The sequence below is a fragment of the Tachyglossus aculeatus genome, chromosome 1, assembly GCF_015852505.1.
Source record: "Tachyglossus aculeatus isolate mTacAcu1 chromosome 1, mTacAcu1.pri, whole genome shotgun sequence".
Taxonomy (NCBI): domain Eukaryota; kingdom Metazoa; phylum Chordata; class Mammalia; order Monotremata; family Tachyglossidae; genus Tachyglossus; species Tachyglossus aculeatus.
The window spans coordinates 135,021,486-135,048,226 of NC_052066.1; the positions used below are offsets into that span (position 1 = coordinate 135,021,486).

General features: G+C 42.8%; 1 protein-coding gene across 2 annotated transcripts in view; it reads right to left on the reverse strand.

Moving 5' to 3' along the window:
* The window catches only part of TINAG (tubulointerstitial nephritis antigen), a 111,016-nt gene extending 85,584 nt beyond the window's left edge, over positions 1-25,432 (reverse strand). The window contains exons 1-3 of one of the 2 annotated variants that reach the window (XM_038747095.1): positions 24,949-25,432; positions 12,908-12,971; positions 7,333-7,422 (exon numbers count right to left, since the gene is read on the reverse strand). In XM_038747095.1, the coding sequence (XP_038603023.1) occupies positions 7,333-7,422; positions 12,908-12,971; positions 24,949-25,315 (521 nt within the window). In that variant the 5' untranslated portion in view covers positions 25,316-25,432. The remainder of the gene's footprint in view (positions 1-7,332; positions 7,423-12,907; positions 12,972-24,948) is intronic. The other variant, XM_038747102.1, reaches the window with a different exon arrangement.
* Between the last annotated feature and the right edge of the window lie 1,309 nt (positions 25,433-26,741).

The following is a 26,741-nucleotide window of genomic DNA, read 5'->3' on the forward strand; positions in this document are numbered from 1 at the left end:
CTCAGGGACTCAGGTCCCTCATCCACAAAATGGGTATTCAGTATCTATTCTCCCTGCTACTTAGACTCTGAGCCCCAGTGCTTAGTATAGTGCTTGACACATTGTAAATGCTTAACAACTACCATGATAATTATTATTGGTAGTAGTGGTAGTAGTAGTAAATGAACATTTCCCCTTCCTAGATTTTTGAGATTTCATTCTCTACTTAAATAAATGTTAAATAAAAATAAGCATAATGTTCTTTGTTACACCAAATTTTCTATTTTAATTATTTCCCTAGAAAATGATGAGTGTGTGTGAGAGGATCAATAGATGATACTAGGGAAGCAGCATGGCCTGGCAGATAGAATACGGACCTGGGAATCAGAAGGACCTGGGTAAGCTTGACCAAGTCACTTGGGCAAGTCATTTAACTTTTCTGTGCCTCAGTTACCTCATCTGTAAAATAGGGATTAAGACTGTGATTCCCACTGGGACACAGACTGTGTACAACTTGAGTACCTTTATCTACTTCAGCGCATAGAACAGTGCCATAAAAAATTAATATAGTAAAGCATGAGTGATAGAGTAAGATATTTCATGATTTTATTTCTCATGTGATACTTTCCTACTGCTGCTGTTGCCTCTGTCACCTTCATTATTTACTTTCTCCTATTTTCTGCCAAAATAATCTCCATTTCTGTTTAAATTGTTATAGATTCAATTACTGTTTTCACTGAGATCTTGCCAAATTTTTACTCTTCTATAAACCTCTTCTCTTTAAGACTTCCAATGTCTCTCCAATATTTTTTCATGATGCCTAAAGTCTAGCATCCATTCTTTTCAAAGACTGGAAAGCTAGTCATAAAATTGTTCTTATGTGTAACCAAAACTCTCATTAACAATAAAAGCAATTGGATATCAAACTAACCAGGCAGGTAAATCAATTAATCAATCGTATTTGTTGGGTGCTTACCGTGTGCAGAACTCTGTAATAATAATGATGATGGTATTTGTTAAGTGCTTACTATGTGTCAAGCATTGTTTTAAGTGCCGGGGTAGATACAAGGTTATCAGGTTGTCCCACGTGGAGCTCAAAGTCTGAATCCCCATTTAACAGAGGAGGTAACTGAGGCACAGAGAAGTTATGTGACTTGCCCAAAGTCACACCATCACACAGCTGACAAGTGGTTGAGCTGTGATTAGAACCCATGACCTTTGTCTCCCAAGCCCTTGCTCTTTCCACTAACCCATGTTACTCCTCTGTACTAAGCATTTGGGAGAATGCAGTACAACGGAGTTGGTAAGCACATTCCCTCCCCACAGAGAGCTTACAAGCTAGCGGAAACTGAATATCCAACACAGCTTAGTGGAAAAGCACAGGACTGGGTGTCAGGGAACCTGAGTTCTAATCCAGTTTCTGTCACTTGCCTCCTGAGTGACCTCGGACAAGTCATTTAACTTCTCTGTGCCTCAATTTCTTCTTCATAAAATGGGTCTTCCATACCTATTCTCCCTCCCCCTAAGACTATACGCCCAGGCAGCACAGAAACTGGATCTGACCTGAGTAACTTGTATTTACCCCACTGCCCAGTTTGGTGTTTGGCAGCTAGAAAGCATTTAACTAATACCACAATCATTATTATTAGCAAATCAATCAGTGGTAATTATTGAGAGCTTACTGTGTGCAGAGCACTGTACTAAGTGCTTAGGAGAGTACAGAACAACACAGTAGACACATTCCCTGCCCACAACAAGCTTACGGTCTAGAGGGGGGAGACAGACATTAATATGAATAAATAATTTACAGAATATATAAGTGTTGAGGGTAGGGTGAATACCAAATGCCCAAAGGATATAGATCCAAATACATAAATAACATAAAAGCTAGAAAGAGTCAGGGAAAAGAGTGTTTAATCATGGAAGGTCTTTTAGAGATGTGGCCTTAGCAAGGCTTATCTAAGCAATTCTGTGATGCTGAGACTGCCTTTTTAGGAGAAGTAACATCTGCCCTCCATGTGAAAGAGATTAGCTGTCTCCAGGGATACTCTCTGCCAAGCAGTTTCAGATCATGGTTGCCTTCAGTAGAAAACACCAGGACTGACTTAAAGATAATAATAGCTCAGAGAAGCAGCGTGGCTCAGTGGAAAGAGCCCGGGCTTTGGAGTCAGAGGTCATGGGTTCAAATCCAGGCTCTGCCAATTGTCAGCTGTGTGACTTTGGGCAAGTCACTTAACTTTTCTGGGCCTCAGTGACCTCATCTGTAAAATGGGGCTGAAGACTGTGAGCCCCACGTGGGACAACCTGATCACCTTGTATCCTCCCCAGTGCTTAGAACAGTGCTTTGCACATAGTAAGTGCTTAACAAATGCCAGCATTATTATTATTATATTATTATTACTGGCAGCCAAACAACAATACACCATCATCAACACACTGCAGATCTTCTGACAAAAGCATGCTAATTAGAGCTAGTCATGAAACACAAAACAAACTCAGATTCATGCAGAGCTTCTATACACAGGTAACAACAGTACCTAGAACTACACAGAAGAAGACATGTTTAAGATTATGAATCACCTTTTAGAAACAATCAAGTGTTATCGACAGTGTGGACCATTGCCTTCTCCCAGAAACAGTACCCAACGTTGGCTTCACTGACACGGTCCTCCTCTGGTTCTCCTCCTATCTCTCTTGCCAATCATTTTTAATCTCTTCTGTGAGCCATTCCTCTGCCTCTCACCTTTCAACATTGTGAGTCCCTCAAAGCTCAGTTCAGAGTCCCTTTCTTCTCTCCATCTATCTATGCCAACTTTTGAGAATTCATTTGCTCTCACAGCTTCAAATATCATCTCCACACAGATGATTTCCCATGATACATCTCCAACTCTGAACTCTCTCTTTCTCTGAAGCATCGAATTACCTGTTTTATTTGTTTTAAATGGCCTTTCTTAAACGCATACTATGTGCCAGGCACTGTACTAAACACTGGGGTAGATACAAGCTAATCAGGTTGGATATAGTCAATAACCCACATGGGGTTCACAATCTTAATCCTCATTTTACAGAGGAGGTAAGTGAGACACAGAGAAGGCTGTACTAAGCGCTTAGTACAGTGCTCTGCACATAGTAAGCGCTCAATAAATACGATTGATTGATTGAAGGCGAGTGACTTCAGAACATCTCTACCTGAATGTACCAATAACACCTCTAACTTAACATGTCCAAAACATAACCCCTCATCTCCCCACTCCAACTCTGTCCCCCCTTGACTTTCCCATCACTGTAGACAATACCAACAACCTCCCTATCTCAAAAGCCCCTAACTTAGGCATTATCCTGGACTCATCTCTTTCATTCAACCCACATATTTACTCAGTCACCAAATCCTGTCTATTCTCCACAACATCCTAATATCCACTATTTCCCCTCCATCTAAACCGCAATCATGCTGATCCAAGCCCTTATCAGAATCAACATAGCCAAGTGGCAAGAGCACAGGCTTGGGAGTCAGAGGTCATGGGTTCTAATCCTGGCTTTGCCACTTATCTGCTGTGTGACCTTGGGCAAGCCACTTAACTTCTCTGTGCCTCAGTTACCTCATCTGTAAAAATGGGGATTAAGACTGTGAGCCCCACGTGGGACAACCTGATTACCTTGTATCTACCCTAGCACTTAGTATAGTGCTTGGCACATAATAAGTGCTTAACAAATACCGTAATTTTCATATACTGCCTTGGCTACTGCATCAGTCTTCTTGTTGACTTTCCTGCCTTCTATCTCTCGCCAATCCAGTCCATACTTCTTTCAGCTGCCTGGGACACTTAGAAAAAGAAATCCTTCAGTCTATGTTTCTCCACAATTGAAGATCCTCCAATGATTGCCCATCCACCTTCTCATCAAACAGAAATTCCTTACCACTGACTTAAAAATACTCAATCAGCTTGGCCCCTGCTATCTTTACCTTGCTGATTTTCTTCTTCAAGCCAGCCTGCATACTATGTTCCTCTAACACCAACCAATCTACTCACTGTACCTCATTCTTGTCTATCTTGTCACCAACCACCTGCCTACATCCTCCCTCTTGCCTGAAAAGCCTTTCCCCTTCATTTAGGTCACAGCACCACTCTCCCCACATTCAAAGCCTTATTAAAATTACATCTCCTCCAAGAGACCTTCCCTAAGCCATTATTTCCCCTACTCTCTCCCCCTTCTGCATCACCCTTGCAATTTGATCTGTACATTTTAAGAACTTGATATTCATCATCTTCCTCAACCCCACGCAGCCCCACAGTACTTATGTACACAGCTGTAATTTTAATGTCTGTCTCCACCCCTGGACTGTAAACTTCCTTTAGGACAGGAAACAAGTCACTACCTCTTATACTCTCCCAAGGATTTGTTACAGTATTTTGCCCATAGTAAGTGCTTCATAAATAACAATGATTGATTGAGTGATTGACTATAGATGATAACTAGCATTCCTACCTGCATCTAGCAAACCATACACACAGAACTAAATATTTTCATGAGCAACACAGACTTAAATACTGTCCCTGAATCCTATTACTGAGGTAACACAAAGGTAAATGATACAAGGTTTGTCAGAGAGATAGAACACTAAATCAAGGAGGCTACTTTGTCCACACAGAGAGTGTGGCTCCAAACTGATATCAAGATTCAGAACAGGGCAAAGGTATAACAGGGTAATTGTAATGTTCAAGTTCCCTTAAGGTTTTGAGACTTAGGCACATATAACTACAATACTTCCACCCATGCTATCTCTGTACAGTTCTTAACATCAAGGGGCAGACAGGATCTCAAACAATGAGGTATTAAAATTAAAGGCAATGCAAAACTAATGGAACAAAGAATACGATGAAGCCAAACTTCAAATGATATGGCATAACAGTGGACAATGTAGAGACAGGCATATCAGCCTTGCATTCGTACTCTGAAATGGTATTATTGTTTTAATAATAATGATGATAATAATTATGTTACTCATTAAGTGTTAAGTATGTGCCAAGCACTGTTCTAAGCACTGGGGTAGTACAAGTTAATCAGCCCTATCCCACATTGGGTTCATACTCTTAATCCCCATTTTTTGCAAATGAAGTAACTGAGGCACAAAGAAGTTAAGTGACTTGCCCAAGGTCATACAGCAGACATGTGGCAGAGTCGGGATTAGAACCCATGACATTCTGACTCCGAGGCCAGTGCTCTATCCACTACGCCATGGTGTTTCCCTTCTTGTAGTGGAGACGTTAAGAAGATTGGGACATCAAGATACAGAAATGAAAATAGAGGCAAGTGTTTCAGGTACCAGATCCAACAATGCAGCAAGAGGCAACTTCCAGACAAGGGCTGGTCTTACCCACCAGAGCAACACATATTCATAAAATTTCTCTATCAGTAGGGCATCTCTAAACCCAAAGGGTAAATACACACACACTCATATTCAGATTCAGTACAAGAATAGAGGGGGTAATCTTGCTCCTTTCCTCAAGCCTTCCTAAATCTTTATTAGAATTTTGTTGACCACATTTCAGTAAGGTTTCAGAGAATCTGGAGAGCATCCAGCATGGCTTAGGGGAAAGAGCATGGGCTTGGGAGTCAGAGGTCATGAGTTCTAATACCTGCTCCACCACTTATCAGCTCTGTGACTTTGGGCAAATCACTTAACTTCTCTGTGCCTCAGTTATCTCATCTGTAAAATGGGGATTAAGACTGCGAGACCCACGTGGGACAACCTGATAACCTTGTATCTACCCAAGTGCTTAAAACACTGCCTAACATATAGTAAGCGCTTAACAAATACCATTATTATTATCATTATTATCATTATCCAGAGGAGAGTAGTAGAATTTCATAGTCTGGAGAAAAGAAGATCAAGGGGAGACTTAATTACTATCTTCTTTGGAACATATAGAAATTCAATAGTTCTAATATTTGCCTGCTATTTGACCTTGGTCAAACAGTTGCCCCCCAGTTTCCTCAGTTGTCCCTGAGTTTCCTCATCTGTAAAATGGGGATTCAAATAGCCTATTCTCCCTCCTACCTAGACTGTGAGCCCCATGTGAGATGGGGATTGTGTCCACCATGATTACCCCAAATCGATCCCAGTGCTTAGAATAGTGCTTGAAACATAGTAGTACTTAACAAATACCATAATAATAATAATACAGAACAAATAAAAAGATGAGCAAAAAAGACAGAGGTTGATATGCATAATCTAAAGGTGAAAACAAGTGTAAAGTCTAGTTGGAGTCACCAAATTAGAGTGTTCAAAGTCAGTGTGCTCAATCTGGGAAAAGGTCTTGTTGGTACTGGATGCTTAGCATGGTTTATTTTCATTTTCTTAATGGTATTTGTTAAGCACTTAATATGCACCAGCATGGTACTACACTCTGGGGTAGATACAGGATAATCAGTTTGGATACAGTTTCTGTCCAAAATAAGACTCACAGTCTTAATCTCCATTTTACAGATTAGGTAACTGAGGAACTGAGAAATTAGGTGACTTGCCCAAGATTACATAGCAGACAAGTGGAAGAGCTAGAATTAGAACCCAGGTCCTCCGACTCCCCAGGACCATGATCTTTCTTCTAGGCTATGCTGCCTCTCTGGAAGTTGGGTTGGATTGGAGAAGTGTCATTCAGTGGAACATTATTTTTTACTGAGATAAATTATCTAAGGAGGTTGTGGATTCTTTATTCCTTATCTGTAATTGGGGATTCAATTGATCAATCAGTGGTATTTGTTGGGTGATTTATGTGTGCAGTGCAATGTACTAAGCACCTGGGAGAGTGCAGTACAACAGAGCTGCTAGACATGTTCCCTGCCCACAAAGAGCTTACAGTCCAGATTCATTCAATACCCATTCTTCTATTTACCTTGATTGTGAGCCCTTGTGGGACAGGAACTGCATCAGACCTGATTACCTTATTGTTATTAAACTTAGAATAATAATACTAATAGACAGTTATCTTCCCTAGATTAACCTTCCTGGAATCATAGGACCATTTATCGTCTTAAGTGTTGTTCCAGCAAAAGGATTCAACGATTCTTCTAGATTGCTGCTTGGATATCCTTGAGCAATTTCTTATATCTCTTTCCTACTCTTTTATATGCTATATTATTTTTATTTCAGTATTTTTATATCTGCCAGCCATGAATTCCATTTGTTAAATATTCTTCTCAAAGATTGCCTAGCCACCTTTTTCCCCATTCCTGTTTAATGTTTCAATAATAAAATGTTTTAAAGATAAAGCTAGAAGAATACATCATTTGGAACTTTAAAAATTAACATTACATAAATAAAATTATATTACAGGAAGATATTTCTCTCACCCATAATTTCTTTTATTGACCTGTTGAATTAATTCAGGACGAACAAGGCAAATATGCACTGAACATTCCCATTGTTCTTCAGAGCAGGTGCTGAAATGATAAATACAAAAGGGGATCGATTCAGAGAGAAAACATTCCAATCTAGGCAAAAGTCAACATAGTACTAGAACCAAAGTACATATTCTTGATTTATGTTACCCTAATCTCTTGCTGGCTCCTTGACTAAGCTAAACTTTAATATCTGTAGCAGGACCCAACTCAAAACTCTAGGTAGGAATTTTAATGGAAATAAATCACCATGCTAATATCCTTTGAAAAATGTATTTTTACTTCATCTCAACATGATAAGACAATTGATTTCCTACAGGATTCCTACTGAAAAAGAACGATATGTTGTTCAGAAAACTGGAAAAACAGACCCATGTTTTGAAGGTGTTGAACAGGCACTGCACATGATACACCCAGTACCCAAAGTGACTTTCTGCTAAAAAAGGGGGCACTTTGAAAGGGGCTGTGACTCTTAGAAGCATATAGAAGTAGTTTAATGCATTACTATAGAACGGCTACTATATCCTAATCCTCCTCGACCTCCCAGCTGCCTTCGACACTGTGGACCACCCCCTTCTCCTCAACACACTTTCCAACCTTGGCTTCACAGACTCTGTCCTTTCCTGGTTCTCCTCTTACCTCTCTGGCCATTCATTCTCAGTCTCTTTTGCGGGCTCCTCCTCCCCCTCACATCCCCTTACTGTAGGGGTTCCTCAAGGGTCAGTTCTTGGTCCCCTTCTGTTCTCTATCTACACTCACTCCCTTGGTGAACTCATTCATTCCCATGGCTTCAACTATCATCTCTACACTGATGACATCTGAATCTACATCTCTGCCCCTGCTCTCTCTCCCTCCCTTCAGGCTCGGGTCTCCTCCTGCCTTCAAGACATCTCCATCTGGATGTCTGCCCACCATCTAAAACTCAATATGTCCAAGACTGAACTTCTTATCTTCTCTCCCAAACCCTGTCCTCTCCCTGACTTTCCCATCACTGTTGACAGCACCACCATCCTTCCTGTCTCACAGGTCCGCAACATTGGTGTCGTCCTCGACTGCTCTCTCATTCACCCCTCACATCCAATCCGTCACCAAAAACTGCCGCTCTCACCTCTGCAACATCACCAAGATCCGCCTTTTCCACTACATCCAAACTGCTACCCTACTGGTTCAGTCTCTCATCCTATCCCGACTAGATTACTGCATCAGCCTCTTCTCTGATCTCCCATCCTCCTGTCTCTCCCCACTTCAATCTATACTTCATGCTGCTGCCAGGATGATCTTTGTGCAGAAACACTCTGGGAATGTTACTCCCCTCCTCAAAAATCTCCAATGACTACCAATCAACCTACGCATCAGGTAAAAACTCCTCACTCTCAGCTTCAAGGTTCTCCATCACCTCGCCCCCTCCTACCTCTCCTCCCTTCTTTCCTTCTGCAGCCCAGCCTGCACCCTCCACTCCTCTGCTGCTAACCTCCTCACTGTGCCTCGTTCTCGCCTGTCCCGCCATCAACCCCGGGCCCACTTCCTCCCCCTGGCCTGGAATGCCCTCCCTCCGCACATCCACCAAGCTAGCTCTCTTCTTCCCTTCAAAGCCCTACTGAGAGCTCACCTCCTCCAGGAGGCCTTCCAAGACTGAGCCTCCCATTCCTCTCCCCCTCCCCATCCCCTTGCCCTACCTCTTTCCCCTCCCCACAGCACCTGTATATATGTTTGAACAGATTTATTACGCTATTTATTTTACTTGTACATATTAACTATTCTATTTATTTTATTTTGTTAATATGTTTTGTTTCATTGTCTGTCTCCCCCTTCTAGACTGTGAGCCAGCTGTTGGGTAGGGACCGTCTCTATATGTTGCCAACTTGTACTTCCCAGGCACTTAGTACAGTGTTCTGCAAACAGTAAGCACTCAATAAATACGATTGAATGAATGTTCAATTGTATTTATTGAGTGCTTACTGTGTGCAGAGCACTGTACTAAGCGCTTGGGAAGTACAAATTGGGAACAGATAGAGACAGTCCTGACCGAAAAATGGGCTCAAAGTCTAGAGGGGGAGACAGAAAACCAAACAAAACAAGTAAACAGATGTCAATACCATCAGAATGAATGGAATTACAGCTACTTACACATCATTAATAAAGTGAATAGAGTAATAACTATGTACAAATATACACAAGTGTTGTGGGGAGAGGAAGGGGGCAGGGCAGACGGAGGAGAGATGGGGAGGGGAGGAGGAGGAGAAGTAAAAGGGGGGCTCAGTCTGGGAAGGCCTCCCGGAGGAGGTGAGTTCTCAGTAGGGCTTTGAAGGGAGGAAGAGAGCTAGTTTGGCGGTTGTGTGGAGGGAGGGTATTCCAAGCCAGAAGTAAGATGTGGGCCAGGGGTCAACACTGGGACAGGTGAGAACAAGGCACAGTGAGGAGGTTAGCGGCAGAGGAGTGGAGTATGTCAGCTGGGCTGCAGAAGGAGAGAAGGGAGGTGAGGTAGGAGGGGGCGAGGTGATGGAGAGCTTTGTAGCCCATAGTGAAGAGTTTTTGCTTGATTCGAAGGTTTATAGGCCACCACTGGAGATTTTTAAGGAGGGAAGTGACATGCCCAGAGCGTTTCTGTAGAAAGATAATCCGGGCAACAGAGTGCAGTATAAACTGAAGCAGGGAGAGACAGGAGGATGGGAGATCAGAAAGGAGGCAGATGCAGTTATCCAGTTGGGCTAGGATGAGAGATTGAACCAGCAAGGTAGCGGTTTGGATGGAGAGGAAAGGGCGGATCTTGGTGATGTTGTGGAGGTGAGACCGGCAGGTTTCGGTGAAGGATTGGATGTGCGGGGCGAATGAGAGAGCAGAGTCAAGGATGACACCAAGGTTGCAGGCTTGGGAGGCGGGAAGGATGGTAGTGCCGTCTAAAGTGACGGGAAAGTCAGGGAGAGGACAGGGTTTGGGAGGGAAGATAAGGCGCTCAGTCTTGGACATGTTCAGTTTTAGATGGTGGGCAGATATCCAGATGGAGAGGTCCTGAAGGCAGGAGGAGATACAAGCCTGGAGGGAGGGAGAGAGAGCAGTGGCAGAGATGTAGATTTGGGTGTCATCAGCATAGAGATGATAGTTGAAGCTATGGGAGTGAATCAATCAATCAATCGTATTTATTGAACACTTACTGTGTGCAGAGCACTGTACTAAGCGCTTGGGAAGTACAAGTTGGCAACATATAGAGATGGTCCCTACCCAACAGTGGGCTCACAGTCTAGAAAGGGGAGACAGAGAACAAAACAAAACATATTAACAAAATAAAATAAATAGAATAGATATGTACAAGTAAAATAAATAGAGTAATAAATACATACAAACATATATACATACATACAGGTGCTGTAGGGAAGGGAAGGAGGTAAGGGGGGTTGGTGGAGAGGGGGAAGAGGGCGAGAGGAAGGAGGGGGCTCAGTCTGGGAAGGCCTCCTGGAGGAGGTGAGCTCTCAGTAGGGCCTTGAAGGGAGGAAGAGAGCTAGCTTGGCGGATGTGGGGAGGGAGGGCATTCCAGGCCCGGGGGATGACGTGGGCCAGGGGTCGATGGTGGGACAGGCGAGAATGAGGCACGGTGAGGAGATTAGTGGCAGAGGAGTGGAGGGTGCAGGCTGGGCTGTAGAAGGAGAGAAGGGAGGTGATGTAGGAGGGGGCGAGGTGATGGAGAGCCTTGAAGCTGAGGGTGAGGAGTTTCTGCCTGATGCTCAGGTTGATTGGTAGCCACTGGAGATTTTTGAGGAGGGGAGTAACATGCCCAGAGCATTTCTGGACAAAGACAATCCAGGCAGCGGCGTGAAGTATGGATTGAAGTGGGGAGAGACAAGAGGATGGGAGATCAGAGAGGAGGCTGATACAGTAGTCCAGACGGGATAGGATGAGAGCTTGAACGAGCAGGGTAGCTGTTTGGATGGAGAGGAAAGGGCGGTTCTTGGCAATGTTGCGAAGCTGAGACCGGCAGGTTTTGGTGACGGTTTGGATGTGAGGGGTGAACGAGAGAGCGGAGTCAAGGATGACACCAAGGTTGCGGGCCTGTGAGACGGGATGGACCAAGAACTGACATTTGAGGAAACCCTACAGTAAGGGGATGGGAGGGGGAGGAGGAGCCTGCAAAAGAGACTGAGAATGAACAGTCGGAGAGATAAGAGGAGAACCAGGAGAGGATGGAGTCTGTGAAGCCAAGGTTGGATAGAGTGTTGAGGAGAAGGGGGCAGTCTCAAAGGCAGCTGAGAGGTCGAGGAGGATTAGGATAGAGTAGGACCCATTGGATTAGGCAACAGGGAGGTCGTTGGTGACCTTTGAGAGGGCAGTTTCAGTGGAGTGTAGGGGACGGAAGCCAGATTGGAGGGGGTCTAGGAGAGAGTTGGAGTTGAGTAGTTCGAGGCAGCGAGTGTAGATGACTGGTTCTAGGAGTTTGGAAAGGAATAGCCTCCTTGCTGACCTCCCAACCTCCTGCTTCTTCCAACTCCAGTCCACACTTCATTCTGCTGTCCAGGTCATTTTTTTACAAAAATGTTCATGTCATATCACCCCAGTCCTCAAAAAACTCCAGTGGTTGCCCAGTCACCTCTGCATCAGACAAATTCCTCACCATTGGCTTTAAAGCACTCAATCACCTTGCCCCTCCTACCTCACCTCACTACTCTACTAATACAACCAGCCTACACACACTTTGCTCACCTGGTGCTAACCTTCTCACGGTGTCTCAATCTCGCCTATCTCACCTCCAACTCTTTGCTCTCATCCTGCCTCTGGCCTGGAATGTTCTCCCTCCTCAAATTAGACAATTATTCTCCACCCCTTCAAAGCCTTATTGAAGTAACAGCTCCTCCAAGAGGCCTTCCCTGACTAAGCTCCTCCTTTCCTCTTCTCCCATGCCCTCTGCGTTGCCCTGATTTGCTCCCTTTCTTCTTCCTCCCCTCAGACTCACAGTACTTATGTACATGTCTGTGGTTTATTTATTTATATTTATATAAAAGCAATTTATATTTTTTATTAATTTATATTGAAAGCTTATTGTGTGCAGGGAATGTGTCTATCATTGTATTTTACTCTCCCAATGCTTAGTACAGTGCTCTGCACATAGTAAGCATTCAATAAATGATTGAATGAATGAATGAATGAATGAATGAATGAATGAATGAATGATGCATTAATGGGGCCCCTAGTGGCTAACATACTGCCATGAAATCATTTTAGGCTCTAAAATTAATCAATCAATGGTGTTAACTGAGCACTTTTTGTGTGCAGAACACTGCACTAGGTGCTTGGGAGAGTACAGTACAAGAGATTTAGTAGACACATTCTCTATTGACAAGGAAAAGTAATTAAACTCTTCATATTTAACAATTTTGTCTCCTAGATTCAAGAGTGGCAAGTAATCTAGGGAAGGAAGCCTAATAAGAGTTTTTTTTTAAGATTTTAGAGATTGTACTGTTTTTCCCTGGGTTCAAATAGGTAAACATTTTCAAGTGAAAGGCAAATAAATTCAGTTCACTGTTCATAAAGCCATTACCAATAATTACAGTTTTCTTTAATTACCGCTCCTCCTTCATAGTGTTGACCATCTCTTAGGCAACCTGTCAATGAAAAATACAAGTAGATGAAGAAATGTTGAGTTCTTTTCAAGTGTGGTACCAGCATTTTAAACACCTCAAACGATTTAACTGGTTTTATGCAAAATGCATATATTACTTAGTGGCAACTTGATAAAAAATCTATTCCTAGCTTGGGTCAAGACCCAAATACTGAACTCCAATGTGTCTTTTTAATGAACTGTTATCTTTAGAAATGCATATTATGCACCTTCAGAGAAAATTTCATAATGCTGAAAGAAAAGATTATCCCACAAGTTAATCATAAACCACTCTTCTTCAAAGGGAATTAAATGAGTTTAAATTGAAAAGCAATAAAATAGAATGACTCAGGTTCTGGCAATTTTTGGTTTTTAAGGAGGCTAATAAATGTTCCTAACCAGATATAATGAATTTTTGTATGTATAGGGCAAACCAGTTTATAAACATACAAAATTATGTCCTCTAACTCATTTAAAAAGTAAAAATTTCATGTTTGCTCCAAGATTCTGATCAATAAAAAGGAAGCAAATGCAGAAGTTTGAAAACATAGGCAATCCTTCCCTAATTTCCTTTTTGCAGGATTTAATTAGTAAAACCCAACTTTCCCCAGCCAATGATTATCTTACATTAGTTGCCAAGCCCACCTGAAAGTATAAGGTATCCTCCTGAGACCAATAGTGACCTATTAATAGTCCCAAAGTATCTATACAAATGTTAGTGCATCATGTGTGATCAAACAGTAGTGTTCCATTTAGTTAGATCTATGGTTTTAAGGAGGCTTATACAAATGAGAGTGAAATACCATGCTAATACAGGCTCCACTTTGAAGAGACTAGATGCTCACTTTTAAATATAGCAATGAACCTCCCTAGGAGAGAGGTGCTTGTGTCTGACTGAAGAAAGTTTTTTTTCTCTAGAGAAGGTAAATCAGCTTCTTATTCAACTACAACCATCCTAGCCATCTTAGAAATAAGAACATAAAAAATTCCATAGTTATTATAAATTGCCCAAGGAAAAAAGATGTCAGGAAAGGTTTTCAAAGACATCCAACCCCCCTGCCCCTTATTAAAGGGGCATTGAAATGATTTTACTTCATACTCGGGGGATTGATTAATTTATGATTAAAAATGGAATGAGGAAGAGTTCCAAACTTCTCTTGCTCAAATATTAAGACATTAGGTTCTTCAAACTTTGGCACAAAATCCTATAAGTATCTGAGGCCATTTGCCCTCACAGTAACTTTGCAGATAACCATAAGTTTTTATTCATAAATTTCCTTCAAATTGTCAGTTTCTGGCTTTGGACAAGGCTGAATGGTGGCCAATCCTCATATTTATACCCATAAATCCTCCTTTTTATGACTATAGCTGTATCCTAACTTTTAATTCCACAGATGAACCCATTTCTTAGCTCCAAGATTTAATTCCCCCCCAATTTTCCCCATGGTTTGAGCATCTGAGGATACCAGTTCAGGCCCTAGTCAAAAGGCTCCTGACAGCAAATCCTGGAGGACTTTTTCTCCATTCCTACAATACTTCAGGAATGAGAGCAATCAATCAATCAATCAATTAATCAATCATATTTATTGAACATTTACTGTGTGCAGAGCACTGTACTAAATGCTCGGGAGAGTACAAAATAAGAGCTGGTAGACACATTTCCTGTCCACAGTGAGCTTACAGTTTAGAGGGGGCAGGAGACCAATCAATCTATCAATGGCATTTATTAAAAACTTATTTTGTGGATAACACTGTACCAAGTATTTGGGAGAGTACAATACATCAGAGTTGGTAGACACGCTCTCTGTCCACAGGGAGCCTACAGAACTATGGCTCTTGGAAGAAGATCTTCTTCTCTTAAAGCTAGGGGAAGTTTTTTTTTATGGTATTTATTAAACGCTTACTATGTGCAAAGCACTGTTCTAAGCACTGGCGAGGTTACAAGGTAATCAGGTTGTCCCACAGGGGGCTCACAGTCTTCATCCCCATTTTACAGATGAGGTAACTGAGGAACAGAGAAGTGAAGTGACTTGCCCAAAGTCACACAGATGACAATTGGCAGAGCCAGGATTTGAACACATGACCTCTGACTCCAAAGCCCGTGCTCTTCCCACTGAGCCACGCTGCTCAGTGGAAAACATCCCCCATAACCAAGCATCTACAAGCCTTCAAGATAGTCACAGCTGCCAAATTTTGCTATGTTCATTCTGCTTTGTTTGATTTGATGCCTGCACAGAGCTAACACCAGTATGGCATCAAACAGAAACTCCTCACCATTCGCTTTAAAACACTTAATCACCTGGCACCCTTCTATCTCGCCTCATTACTCTCCTACTGCAACCCAACCAACACACTTTGCTCCTCTAATGCTAACTTTCTCACCGTACCACAATCTTGCCTATCTCGCTGCCAACCTCTTGCTGACTGCCTGCCTCTGGCCTGGAACGCCCTCCCTCCTCCTATCCAAAAATGATTCCCCCCTCCTTCAAAGCTTTATTGCTTTTCCTAAGCCCTCCTCTCCTCTTCTCCCTCTGCCTTCTGAATCACCCTGACTAGCTCCCCTTAATCATCCCCCATCCGAGCTTCACAACACAGAAGTACATATCTGTAATTTATTTATATTAATGTCTGCCTCCCTCTCTAGACTATAAGGTCATTGTGGACAGGGAATATGTCTATTTACTGTCATATTGCACTCTCCTAAGTACTTAGTACAATGCTCTACACACTGTAAGCACTCAATAAACAAGATTGACTGGCTGACTATAGCATATTAGAAAGACCAAAGGCCTGGGAGTTAGGAGTCCTGGGTTCTAAACCCAGCTCTTCCACTAACCTGCTGGGTAACCTTGGACAAGTCCCTTCCTTCTTTGTGCCCCAGTTTCCTTATCTATTATATACCAGTGGAAAAACTGAGGGTAGTCAGTCAATCATCTTTATTGAGCACTTACTGTGTGCAGAGCACTGTACTAATCACGGGGAGTACAATGCAACAATAAATGGACATATTCCCCGCCCACAACAAGTTTACAGTCTAGAGGGGGAAACAGACATGAATACAAATAAAATACAGACATGTACATAAGAGCTACGGAGCTGGGAGGGAGGATAAATAAAGGGAGCATGTCAGGGCAATGCAGAAGCTGGTGGAAGAAGAGGAAAGAAGGGCTTAGTCAGGGAAGGTCTTTTGAAGGAGAGGTGCCTCCAATTAGGCTTTGAAGGTTGGGGAGGAGAGTATTTATTGTCTGTTGGATTTGAGGTGGGAGAGCATTCCAGACCAGAGGCAGAATGTGGACTAGGGGTCGGTGGCAAGATAGACAAGATTGAGTTACAGTGAGAGTAGCATTAGAGGAGCATAGTGCGCTGGCTGGGTTGTAGTAGAAGAGGAAATACTGACCGTCAGAGAGATCCTGCCCCAATCACCCCGGCCATTGACACTCCAGTCCTCCCCACCTCACTCAGGTGAACACAGGTCTCCCAACTCCCAATCTCATACTCTTTCCACTAGGTCATGCTGCCTCCCTATTTAAGAATGAGGAGAATAAACAAAATCACCGATAAGTAACTAGGAAATGAAGGCTAAACAAATGCTAATGTACTTCTTTGGAGTGCATTTTTATTAGGAATGCAGGAAGTGCCATGGCTTGACTTTTCCCATGAGCATGACTGGATAGGGCAAATCTCCAGTGGTTGCCTATCAACCTCCGTATCAAGCAAAAACTACTCACTATTACTTCAAAGCTCTCCATCACCTTGCCTCTTCTTACCTTACCTTCCTTCTCTCCCTCTGCAGCCCAGCCCATACACTCTGCTCCTCTGGTGCTAACCTTCTCACTGTGCCTCGTTCTCTCCTCTTCCACTGTCGACCCCTGGTCCACGTCCTACCTCTGGCCTGGAATGCCCTTCCTCCTCAAATCTGCCAAACTAGCACACTTCCCCCTTTCAAAGCCCTACTGAAAGCTTACCACTCCAGGAGGCCTTCCCAGACTAAACCCTCCTTTTTCTCTACTCCTCCTCTCCTCCCCATCTCCTCAACTTGCTCCCTTTGCTATACCCCACTCCTCATCCCACAGCATTTGTGTATATATGTACATATTTATCATTAAAATTCTATTTATTTTAGTTAATGATGTGTATATATCTATAATTATATTTATTTATAATAATGCTACTGAAGCCTGTTTACTTGTTTTAATATATGTCTGCTGCCTTCTAGACTGTGAGCCCATTGTGGGCAGGGATTGTCTCTGTTTGTTAATGTGTTGTATTTTCCAAGGGCTTAGTACAGTGCTCTGCACACTGTAAGCACTCAATAAATATGATCAAATGAATGAATGAATGGATAGGGTGAGTGTCAATATTCCTTGGCTCATACATGGGTATGAGGAAGGTTAAGCACAGTTGGGTGGGAGAGCTACAACCTTTGGGGAAGGGTCAAGATTCAGGCTGCTCTACCGGGTTTCCAGCTTACAGCATCCAGACCCACACAGGCCTCCAGCCTGAGGTAGGTGAATAATAATAACAATAGTTGTGGTATTTGTTAACAAGGAAATTGGGTTGGACACCATCCCTGTCCCATGTGGGGCTCACAGTCTCAATGCCCATTTTACAGATGAAATAACTGAGGCACAGAGAAGTGAAGTGACTTGCCCAAGGTCACACAGCAGACAAATGGCAGAATTAGAACCCATGACCTTTTGACTCCCTAGCCTGCTCTATACACTACACCATGCTGTTTCCAGTGGAGGAGGAGGTGAAGTAAGCTCAGAGGCTCTGACACTTCTCTGTAGCTTCACAACTTGCCTACACTCCTCCAAAGTCATTGCAGTTCTACCCAGGAAATTTGCTTAGGAGTGGTGTCTTCCAGGCAGCTAAATGATCAGTGAATAAATTGTATTTATTTAGTGCTTACTGTGTGCAGAGCACTGTACTAACCAACTGGAGAGTACAATATAACAGAATTGGTAAACAAGTTCCTTGCCCAGAATGAGCTTAAAGTCTAGAGAGGAATGCAGACATTAATATAAATAAATAAAATACAGAATGGTCATAAATATAAGTGATGTTTGGCTGAGGGAAGGGTGAAAAAAGGGAGTAAATCCAAACAGTTCCTGTCTGGGAGACTGGGCTCCTTCTTTAACCTGAAGAAGATGTAAAAAATTGTACATGAAAAAGGTATGGTTATTGTCTGAAGTTCCAAGCACTGGGGAGGGGCTGCATAAGGCATTCCATACAATTGTTGCTGTGGAAATTCCAGAATAATAATAATAGTAATTTTTGTTAAATGTTTACTATATGCCAACCATTATACTAAATGCAGGGGTAGATACAGGATAATCAGGCCCCACCTGGGACTCACAAAGTAAGAAGGAGAGCAGGGATTGAATTCCCATTTTGCATATGAGAGAATTGAGGCACAGAATCTGGGCACAGAGTCTTTGCCCAAGGTCACCCAGCACACAACTGGTGGAGCTGGGGTTAGAACCCAGGTCCTCTGACTCCATGGTGCTTTCCAGAAGGAAGCAGATAAAGACTTGGCTGCTGATGTAATGGGAATAGTTAACCAATCAATCAATCAATTGCATTGACCTGTGCTTCTGACCCCATTCCCTCTTATCTTATGAAATCTCTCGCTCCATCCCTTCTCCCCTCCTTAACTCCATCTTCAACCGCTCACTCTCCACTGGTTCCTTCCCCTCTGCCTTCAAACATGCCCATGTCTCTCCCATCCTAAAAAAACCCTCTCTTGACCCCACCTCACCTTCTAGTTATCATCCCATATCCCTCCTACCATTCCTTTCCAAACTCCTTGAACGAGTTGTCTACTCTCGCTGCCTAGAATTCCTCAACAACAACTCTCTCCTCGACCCCCTCCAGTCTGGCTTCCGTCCCCTTCATTCCACGGAAACTGCCCTCTCAAAGGTCACCAATGACCTCCTGCTTGCCAAATCCAACAGCTCATATTCTGTCCTAATCCTCCTCGACCTCTCAGCTGCCTTTGACACTGTGGACCACCCCCTTCTCCTCAACACGCTATCTGACCTTGGCTTCACAGACTCCGTCCTCTCCTGGTTCTCCTCTTATCTCTCCGGTCGTTCTTTCTCAGTCTCTTTTGCAGGCTCCTCCTCCCCCTCCCATCCTCTTACTGTGGGGGTTCCCCAAGGTTCAGTGCTTGGTCCCCTTCTGTTCTCAATCTACACCCACTCCCTTGGTGACCTCATTCGCTCCCACGGCTTCAACTATCATCTCTACGCTGATGACACCCAGATCTACATCTCTGCCCCTGCTCTCTCCCCCTCCCTCCGGGCTCGCATCTCCTCCTGCCTTCAGGACATCTCCATCTGGATGTCCGCCCGCCACCTAAAGCTCAACATGTCGAAGACTGAGCTCCTTGTCTTCCCTCCCAAACCTTGTCCTCTCCCTGACTTTCCCATCTCTGTTGACGGCACTACCATCCTTCCCGTCTCACAAGCCCACAACCTTGGTGTCATCCTCGACTCCGCTCTCTCATTCACCCCTCACATCCAAGCCGTCACCAAAACCTGCCGGTCTCAGCTCCGCAACATTGCCAAGATCCGCCCTTTCCTCTCCATCCAAACTGCTACCCTGCTCATTCAAGCTCTCATCCTATCCCGTCTGGACTACTGCACCAGCCTTCTCTCTGATCTCCCATCCTCGTGTCTCTCTCCACTTCAATCCATACTTCATGCTGCTGCCCGGATTATCTTTGTCCAGAAACGCTCTGGGCATATTACTCCCCTCCTCAAAAATCTCCAGTGGTTACCAATCAATCTGTGCATCAGGCAGAAACTCCTCACCCTGGGCTTCAAGGCTCTCCATCACCTCGCCCCCTCCTACCTCACCTCCCTTCTCTCCTTCTACTGCCCAGCCCGCAACCTCCGCTCCTCCACCGCTAATCTCCTCACTGTACCTCGTTCTCGCCTGTCCCGCCGTCGACCCCCGGCCCACGTCATCCCCCGGGCCTGGAATGCCCTCCCTCTGCCCCTCCGCCAAGCTAGCTCTCTTCCTCCCTTCAAGGCCCTGCTGAGAACTCACCTTCTCCAGGAGGCCTTCCCAGACTGAGCCCCTTCCTTCTTCTCCCTCTCGTCCCCCTCTCCATCCCCCCATCTTACCTCCTTCCCTTCCCCACAGCACCTGTATATATGTATATATGGTTGTACATATTTATTACTCTATTTATTTATTTATTTATTTATTTTACTTGTACATTTCTATCCTATTTATTTTATTTTGTTGGTATGTTTGGTTCTGTTCTCTGTCTCCCCCTTTTAGACTGTGAGCCCACTGTTGGGTAGGGACTGTCTCTATGTGTTGCCAATTTGTACTTCCCAAGTGCTTAGTACAGTGCTCTGCACATAGCAAGCACTCAATAAATACGATTGATTGATTGATTGATTGATTGAGTGCTTACTGTGGGCAGAGCACTGTACTAAGCACTTGGTAGTGTGCAGTACAACAGAGTTGGTAGACACAATACCTGCTCAAATTGAGTTTACAGTCTAGCAGGGGGAGAATAGTCTAGAAGGGGAGAATAGCTGAGCTCATTTGTGCATAGCACATCCTCTCCTCTCTCAGCTTCTACTGGCAACCAACTTAAAATGTATATTATTCTCTAAAGTGGCACTACTTTCCTTTTAATCAATTATCTTCTCTATCTCTGTAGAAGTGAGTCCCATATGGATCAAGAATTGTGTCTCATCTGTTACATTTGTATCAACCCCTGGCACTTACCGCAGTGCTTGCCACTAATGAGTGTTTAATAAATACCAAAACCATAACTAAATGGAAAAACAGATTAGTCTCACTGATGGGAATTAATCCAACAAGATTTTTTGGTGATAATCAAATGATTAATTGCATGCCCTTCATCAATAAACACAGTGTACTATTTTGGGGAAAAGTTAGGAACTCTAAGTGGAATTTTTTTAAGTAGCAACTACTTCACCACTAAATTGCTGGATTGCCGGAATGTCTTATAGAAAAGAATTTGTATTCCAGCCTAACTATAATCCTTCAGTTTACAGTGATTTGGAGGATAAATATAAAATCAAATGGAAAATAAAACTCTAATCAAAACACTGACAGCAAGCGATCAATAACTTTCTCTATGGCAGTTCTGCATTCTTGGTTTGGAGAAGAATAGCTGTTCAATTTGCTTTAGGCCCACTTCAGTTTCTTATCTGGGATTGTCCAATGGCATTACAGTAGCTTATAAGGGTCTTTTTTCAATAGTATTTATATGATATTATTATAGACTATGAGCCCATTGTTGGGTAGGGACTGTCTCTATATGTTGTCGACTTGTACTTCCCAAGTGCTTAGTACAGTGCCCTGCACACAGTAAGTGCTCAATAAATACAATTGAATTAATGAATTATTATTACTATTATTATGTTCCAGGCACCATCTAAGTGCGTGCTGTAGTAGTTGCAAGCTATTCAGCCTGGACACTGTCCATGTCCCACATGGGCTCCCAGTATTAATCTCATTTTACAGATGAGGGAACTGAAGCAGAGAGAAGTTAAATGATTTGATCAAGGTCACACAGAGGTCATGTAGAGATGCTGGTACTAGAACCCAGATCCTTCTGATTCCCAGGCCCCTGCTCTATCCACTAGGTCATGCTCCTTCTTAAAACAAGCAAAACATCTAAAACAAGCAAAAGCATAACCAAATATAGCTGTGATTAAACTATAATGTTTTCTTCCCACCACGTAAATGATATGATGATGGTATTTGTTAAGCGCTTACTTTGTGCAAAGCACTGTTCTAACCGCTGGGGGGATACAAGCTGATCAGGTTGTCCCACGTGGGGCTCACAGTCTCAATCCCCATTTTACAGATGAGGGAACTGAGGCACAGAGAAATTAAGTGACTTGCCCAAAGTCACACAACTGACAGTTGGCGGAGCCGGGATTTGAACCCATGACCTCTGACTCCAAAGCCCGTGCTCTTTCCACTGAGCCATGCTGCTTCTCATAAATCTAACCAAGGCCAGAGATTTTCAGTGCTTATGTGCTTGATAACACATGTGCTTATGTGCTTGATTTAGCTGGTGCATTTCATCTAAAGATCTCTAACCTTTTATAAATACCCTATGACAAGGATTACCATTCCAGCTTTTAAATGGGAAAGTAAATAGAACAATGAAGCAGCGTGGCTTGGTGGACAAAGCATGGGCCTGCTGGCCAGAGATTGTGAGTTCTAATCCCAGCTCTGCTACATCATAATCATCATCATCATCATCATAATAATGGCATTTGTTAAGCACTTACTATGTGCAAAGCACTGTTCTAAGTGCTGGGGAGAATACAAGGTGATCAGGTTGTCCCACGTGGGGCTCACAGTATTAATCCCCATTTTACAGATGAGGGAACTGAGGCACAGAGAAGTTAAGTGACTTGCCCAAAGTCACACAGCTGACAAATGGCGGATCTGGGATTTGAACCCGTGACCTCTGACTCCAAAGCCCGTGCGCTTTCCACTGAGCCAAGCCGCTTCAAGCTGCTACATGTCTGCTGGGTGACCTTGGGCAAGGCACTTCACATTTCTGTTCCTCAATTACATCATCTGGAAAATGGGGATTAAGACTGTGATTCCCATGTGGGAAAGGGACTGTGTCCAACGTGATTACTTTGTATTTACCCCAGTGCTTAGAACAGTGCATAACACATAGTAAGCGCTTAAAAAAATCCTTTTTTAAAAAAATTCCTTGTCCACAGAATACAATTTCAAAGGGTATCCTTCACCATTAGGCCACTTGGGAATCTGTGACTACTTCAAAATAGACAGTTAAGATAAACAGCTCCACTCCTGTGTGCCTTCATGCACCTTTTCTACCATGACGTTCACTAGCCCTTTACCAAACCCATCTTTTAGTGAGATAAGTGAACCCCGGAGCTGATCAGTAGATTCAAGAGCAAACAATTTTTCCATAATGTGAATACATTCTTCCAATGGTGCCTTCACTGTAGCCCAAACCCACTCACAATACCTCAATCTTTATCACATCACTGACCCTTACCCACATCCTGCCTCTGGTCTGTAACTTGCTCCCCGTTCATATCCAACAAATGATCACTCTCCCCACCATCAAACGCTTATTAAAAATATATGTCCTCCAAGAGGTCTTCCCCAATTTAAGCCCTTATTTCTTCATGAGAAGAAATTCACAAGAAGCAGCATGGTTTAGTGGATAGAGCATGGGCCTGGGAGTCAGAAGATCATGGGTTCTAATTCTGGCTTCACCACATGTCTGCTGTGCGACCTTGGGCAAGTCACTTCACTTCTCTGGGCTTCAGTTGCCGCAACTGTAAAATGGGAACAAGAGTTTGAGCCCTGGGTGGGTCCCTAGACTGTGTCTGACCTGATTAACTTGCATCTAATCAATGATTACCATTATTATTCTACATCACCTTTAAACTTGGATTTGTACCCTTTATTCACCCCAACCTCTGTCCCACTGCACTTATATACATATTCATTATTTATTTTAATGTCTGCCTCCCCTCTAGACTGCAAGATCTGTCCCACTGCACTTATATACATATCCGTTATTTATTTTAACGTCTGCCTCCCCTCTAGACTGCAAGATCCTTGAGGGCAGGGAATGCGTCCATTAACTCAGTTATATGGTGCTCTACTAAGTGCTTAGCACAGTGCTCTACACACAGTTAGTGCTCAATAAATATAACTAGTTGCTTGATTTATCTAGCAGGATGGAATATGAAGCCATGTTAGAAGAACAAGACTCATATACTCTATTGATTTTACCTGTAATTTCCTTTATTTCCTAGAATTTCCTGTAGTGAGAATATTATCCCCTTGTTACAGGAGACATGAATGTAGTCCATCTCTGTAGCACAAGGGGCTAAATTTGGCAGCAGATTCAATAGCCACAAATTGAAAGTTTCTAAAAAGCTTTGGAGATTTCTTCTAAGGGGAGACGTCCATTGATTGGATAACAGAAACCACCCAGTGAGGAAAGATATCCTGGAAACTTCATTAATGAGGCATTAAAAGAAAGTTCTTTCAACTTTGTGACTCCAAAAATGTTTGTAATGAAGCTTAAGCCCATGGATCCATTAGCTCTATGTGTAAGGCATTTTGTTTCATAATGATTTTCTTCAAGGATACCTTCTAGGAACAAAGCACATAGGCTAGTTGTATTGATTATTTTGCTCATTTCTCATCCTACCACGAAGAAGATGGTTTAAAATGTTCACAAACACTCTGAAATTGGGCTTCTTCATTAGTTTCTCACTGTGGGCAGGGATTGTCACTCTATATTACTGTACTGTACTTTCCCAAGAGCTTAGTACAGTGTTCTGCATACAGTAGGTGTTTGATAATACTATTGACTGAATGAATAGTTTCTGGACCAATAAATGAGAGCTCTTTTGGCAGGAATTGGAATGATCGGGCTCTAGTCTGAGAACCTACAAATCTACCAGGAAAATACCAAACAAATTCTTGGAAATTTAAGCTAGAGGCCAAATTTTCTCCTGCCCATGTTCATGTATTTGTACTCATAAATTCCTGGCTGATTACATAAGAAGAAAAAAAATGCTAATTATCTTGGAAAGTGGAAGGTAATCCAAACAAATACTCCCTCACCTCAACCAGTGCTTTCAGAACATTTTGAAGGAATATAGAGGAGGTTAGGATCTTGAATCTGTATGAAACATGATTTAGAAAAGATCAAGGGGTTCTCAGCAAAAATGTAACACCTATGTGTACCTTTTTAAGGTGTCAGTGAGGTCCCTTTACTTCTAAAAACTCTTATCTAGTTGCCAATATTTTTATATTTTTCTCCCTAACTAGAGTCACTTCTTTATTCTATATATTCCCAAGAATAACCTTCACAGCAAATAGGCACTCAGGAAATACTAACACTAATACTATTACCACTACTACTCTATGTAATAATAATTCAGTTTAAATACTTTCACAATACCTACCTTTTAGAGGCCATGGAGTAACGTGAATGGGATCCCGTGGGTTCAAGCCAGGCTTCCCACTGCAAAAGGAATGGTAATCGGGACAGCAGTCGGAATGCTCCCTCTCACAGAACTGATCACAGTAACATATTGTATTCATCTCAGAGAAGTGGGTTGAACAAGCATCATCTCTTTCTGCACAACAGCCATGATCCCGACAGAAATGTTCTTGAAAAGGATTTCTTCTAAACCGGGTTCTCTCTGATTCACTGCCATTCGTAGCCCAGAACATTTTGAGGGACCGGTCCCTATCTGTGACCTGTTGTTCCTCAGTCCAAATTTTTGCTGTAAAACAAGAAAAGACTAATATCTGGTACCTGATCCACATCCTGTAGACTCTGGCGCACCTTCCTAGTTTTCCCGTGAGATAGCAGAAGTCAGCGATTCAAAGAGGTACAAAGTGGCCCTTTTGCAGCCTACAAAGAAACTGAAACTCACCTGCTGCTATTCAGCAGAAATCTCTTAGCAGGGAACCTGCCAATTGCTTTTTACTTGAACTGAATAAACCTCAGCTAGTTAACCATTAAACAGAGATAGCCAAGGTTTCAATGCTTAGCCAAGGTAAACCTAAGTTCTTGAACCAAGCCATTGCCATTCTTTTAAAGTGAAATTTCATAATTCTAAATATTGAACTGTCTAATGTTTCTCTCTCTTCACTGTCAAGGAAATAAGAAACCTGTTTCTGGAGAGCTGTCTGAGTTATTAGTTGGTCCAAATTCTTGAGATGGGGTTGCTGGAAAAATTTAGGAAATTAAAAAAAATTAATAAAACTCAATCATGTATTTCCCCTACAGGACTTGTAGCTAAAATCCAGGCTCTGATGAATGTGTCCATTATGTTTTGTGAAGTTAATAAATCCAGGAGTGCTCTATACTTTGAATTCATTTCTCATCTGCATCCAGGTGTCAGCATCATTTGCTTGTAGCTAAGTGTCTGTCAGCCAGAAACCCAGTTGGGTCCTTCTACCTAAAGGCTGTGAGAGCTCCTCTTCCCTCTTTGTTCCTGTGTGAAGAAATCAGGAAGCCACAATATCATCCCTACCATCTCCAGTACTTTACCGTCCTTTATAGTAATAATAATAATGATAGCATTTGTCAAGTGCTTACTATGTGACGATCACTGTACACAGTGCTGAGGTGGATAAAATACAGTCAGGTCTGACACAGTCCTTGTCCCACATGGGGCTCATCATCTAATCAATCAGTCAATCAATCAGTCAGTCACATTTATCGAGTACTTACTCTGTGTATTACGGGCTTGGGAGAGTAGAATATAACAAGAGTTAGTAAACAAGTTCCCTGCACACAAGGAGCTTACAGTCTAGCATGGGAGACAGGCATTAGTATACATAGATAAATTATGAATATGTACATAAGTGCTGTGGGGCTGAGAAAGGGATGAATAAAGGGTGTAAATGCAAGGGCTATGAAGAAGGAAGAGGGAGAAGAGGAAATGAGGGCTTAGTTCAGAAGGCTTATATTGAGGAGATAAGCTTTTAATAAGGCTTTGAAGGTGGGGAGACTGATTGTCAGACAAGGAGATGAAGGGTGTTCCAGGCCAAAGTCAGGATGTGGAGAAGATGTTGATGGTGAGATACATGAGATGGAGGTGTACTGAGTAGGTTGACATTAGAGGGGAGACATTTGCAGCCTGGCTTATAGTGGGAAATCAGGAAGATAAGGTAATGATTTAAAGCCAATGGCAAGGAATTTCCGTTTGATATGGGTGTGGATGGGCAACCACGGGAGGTTTTT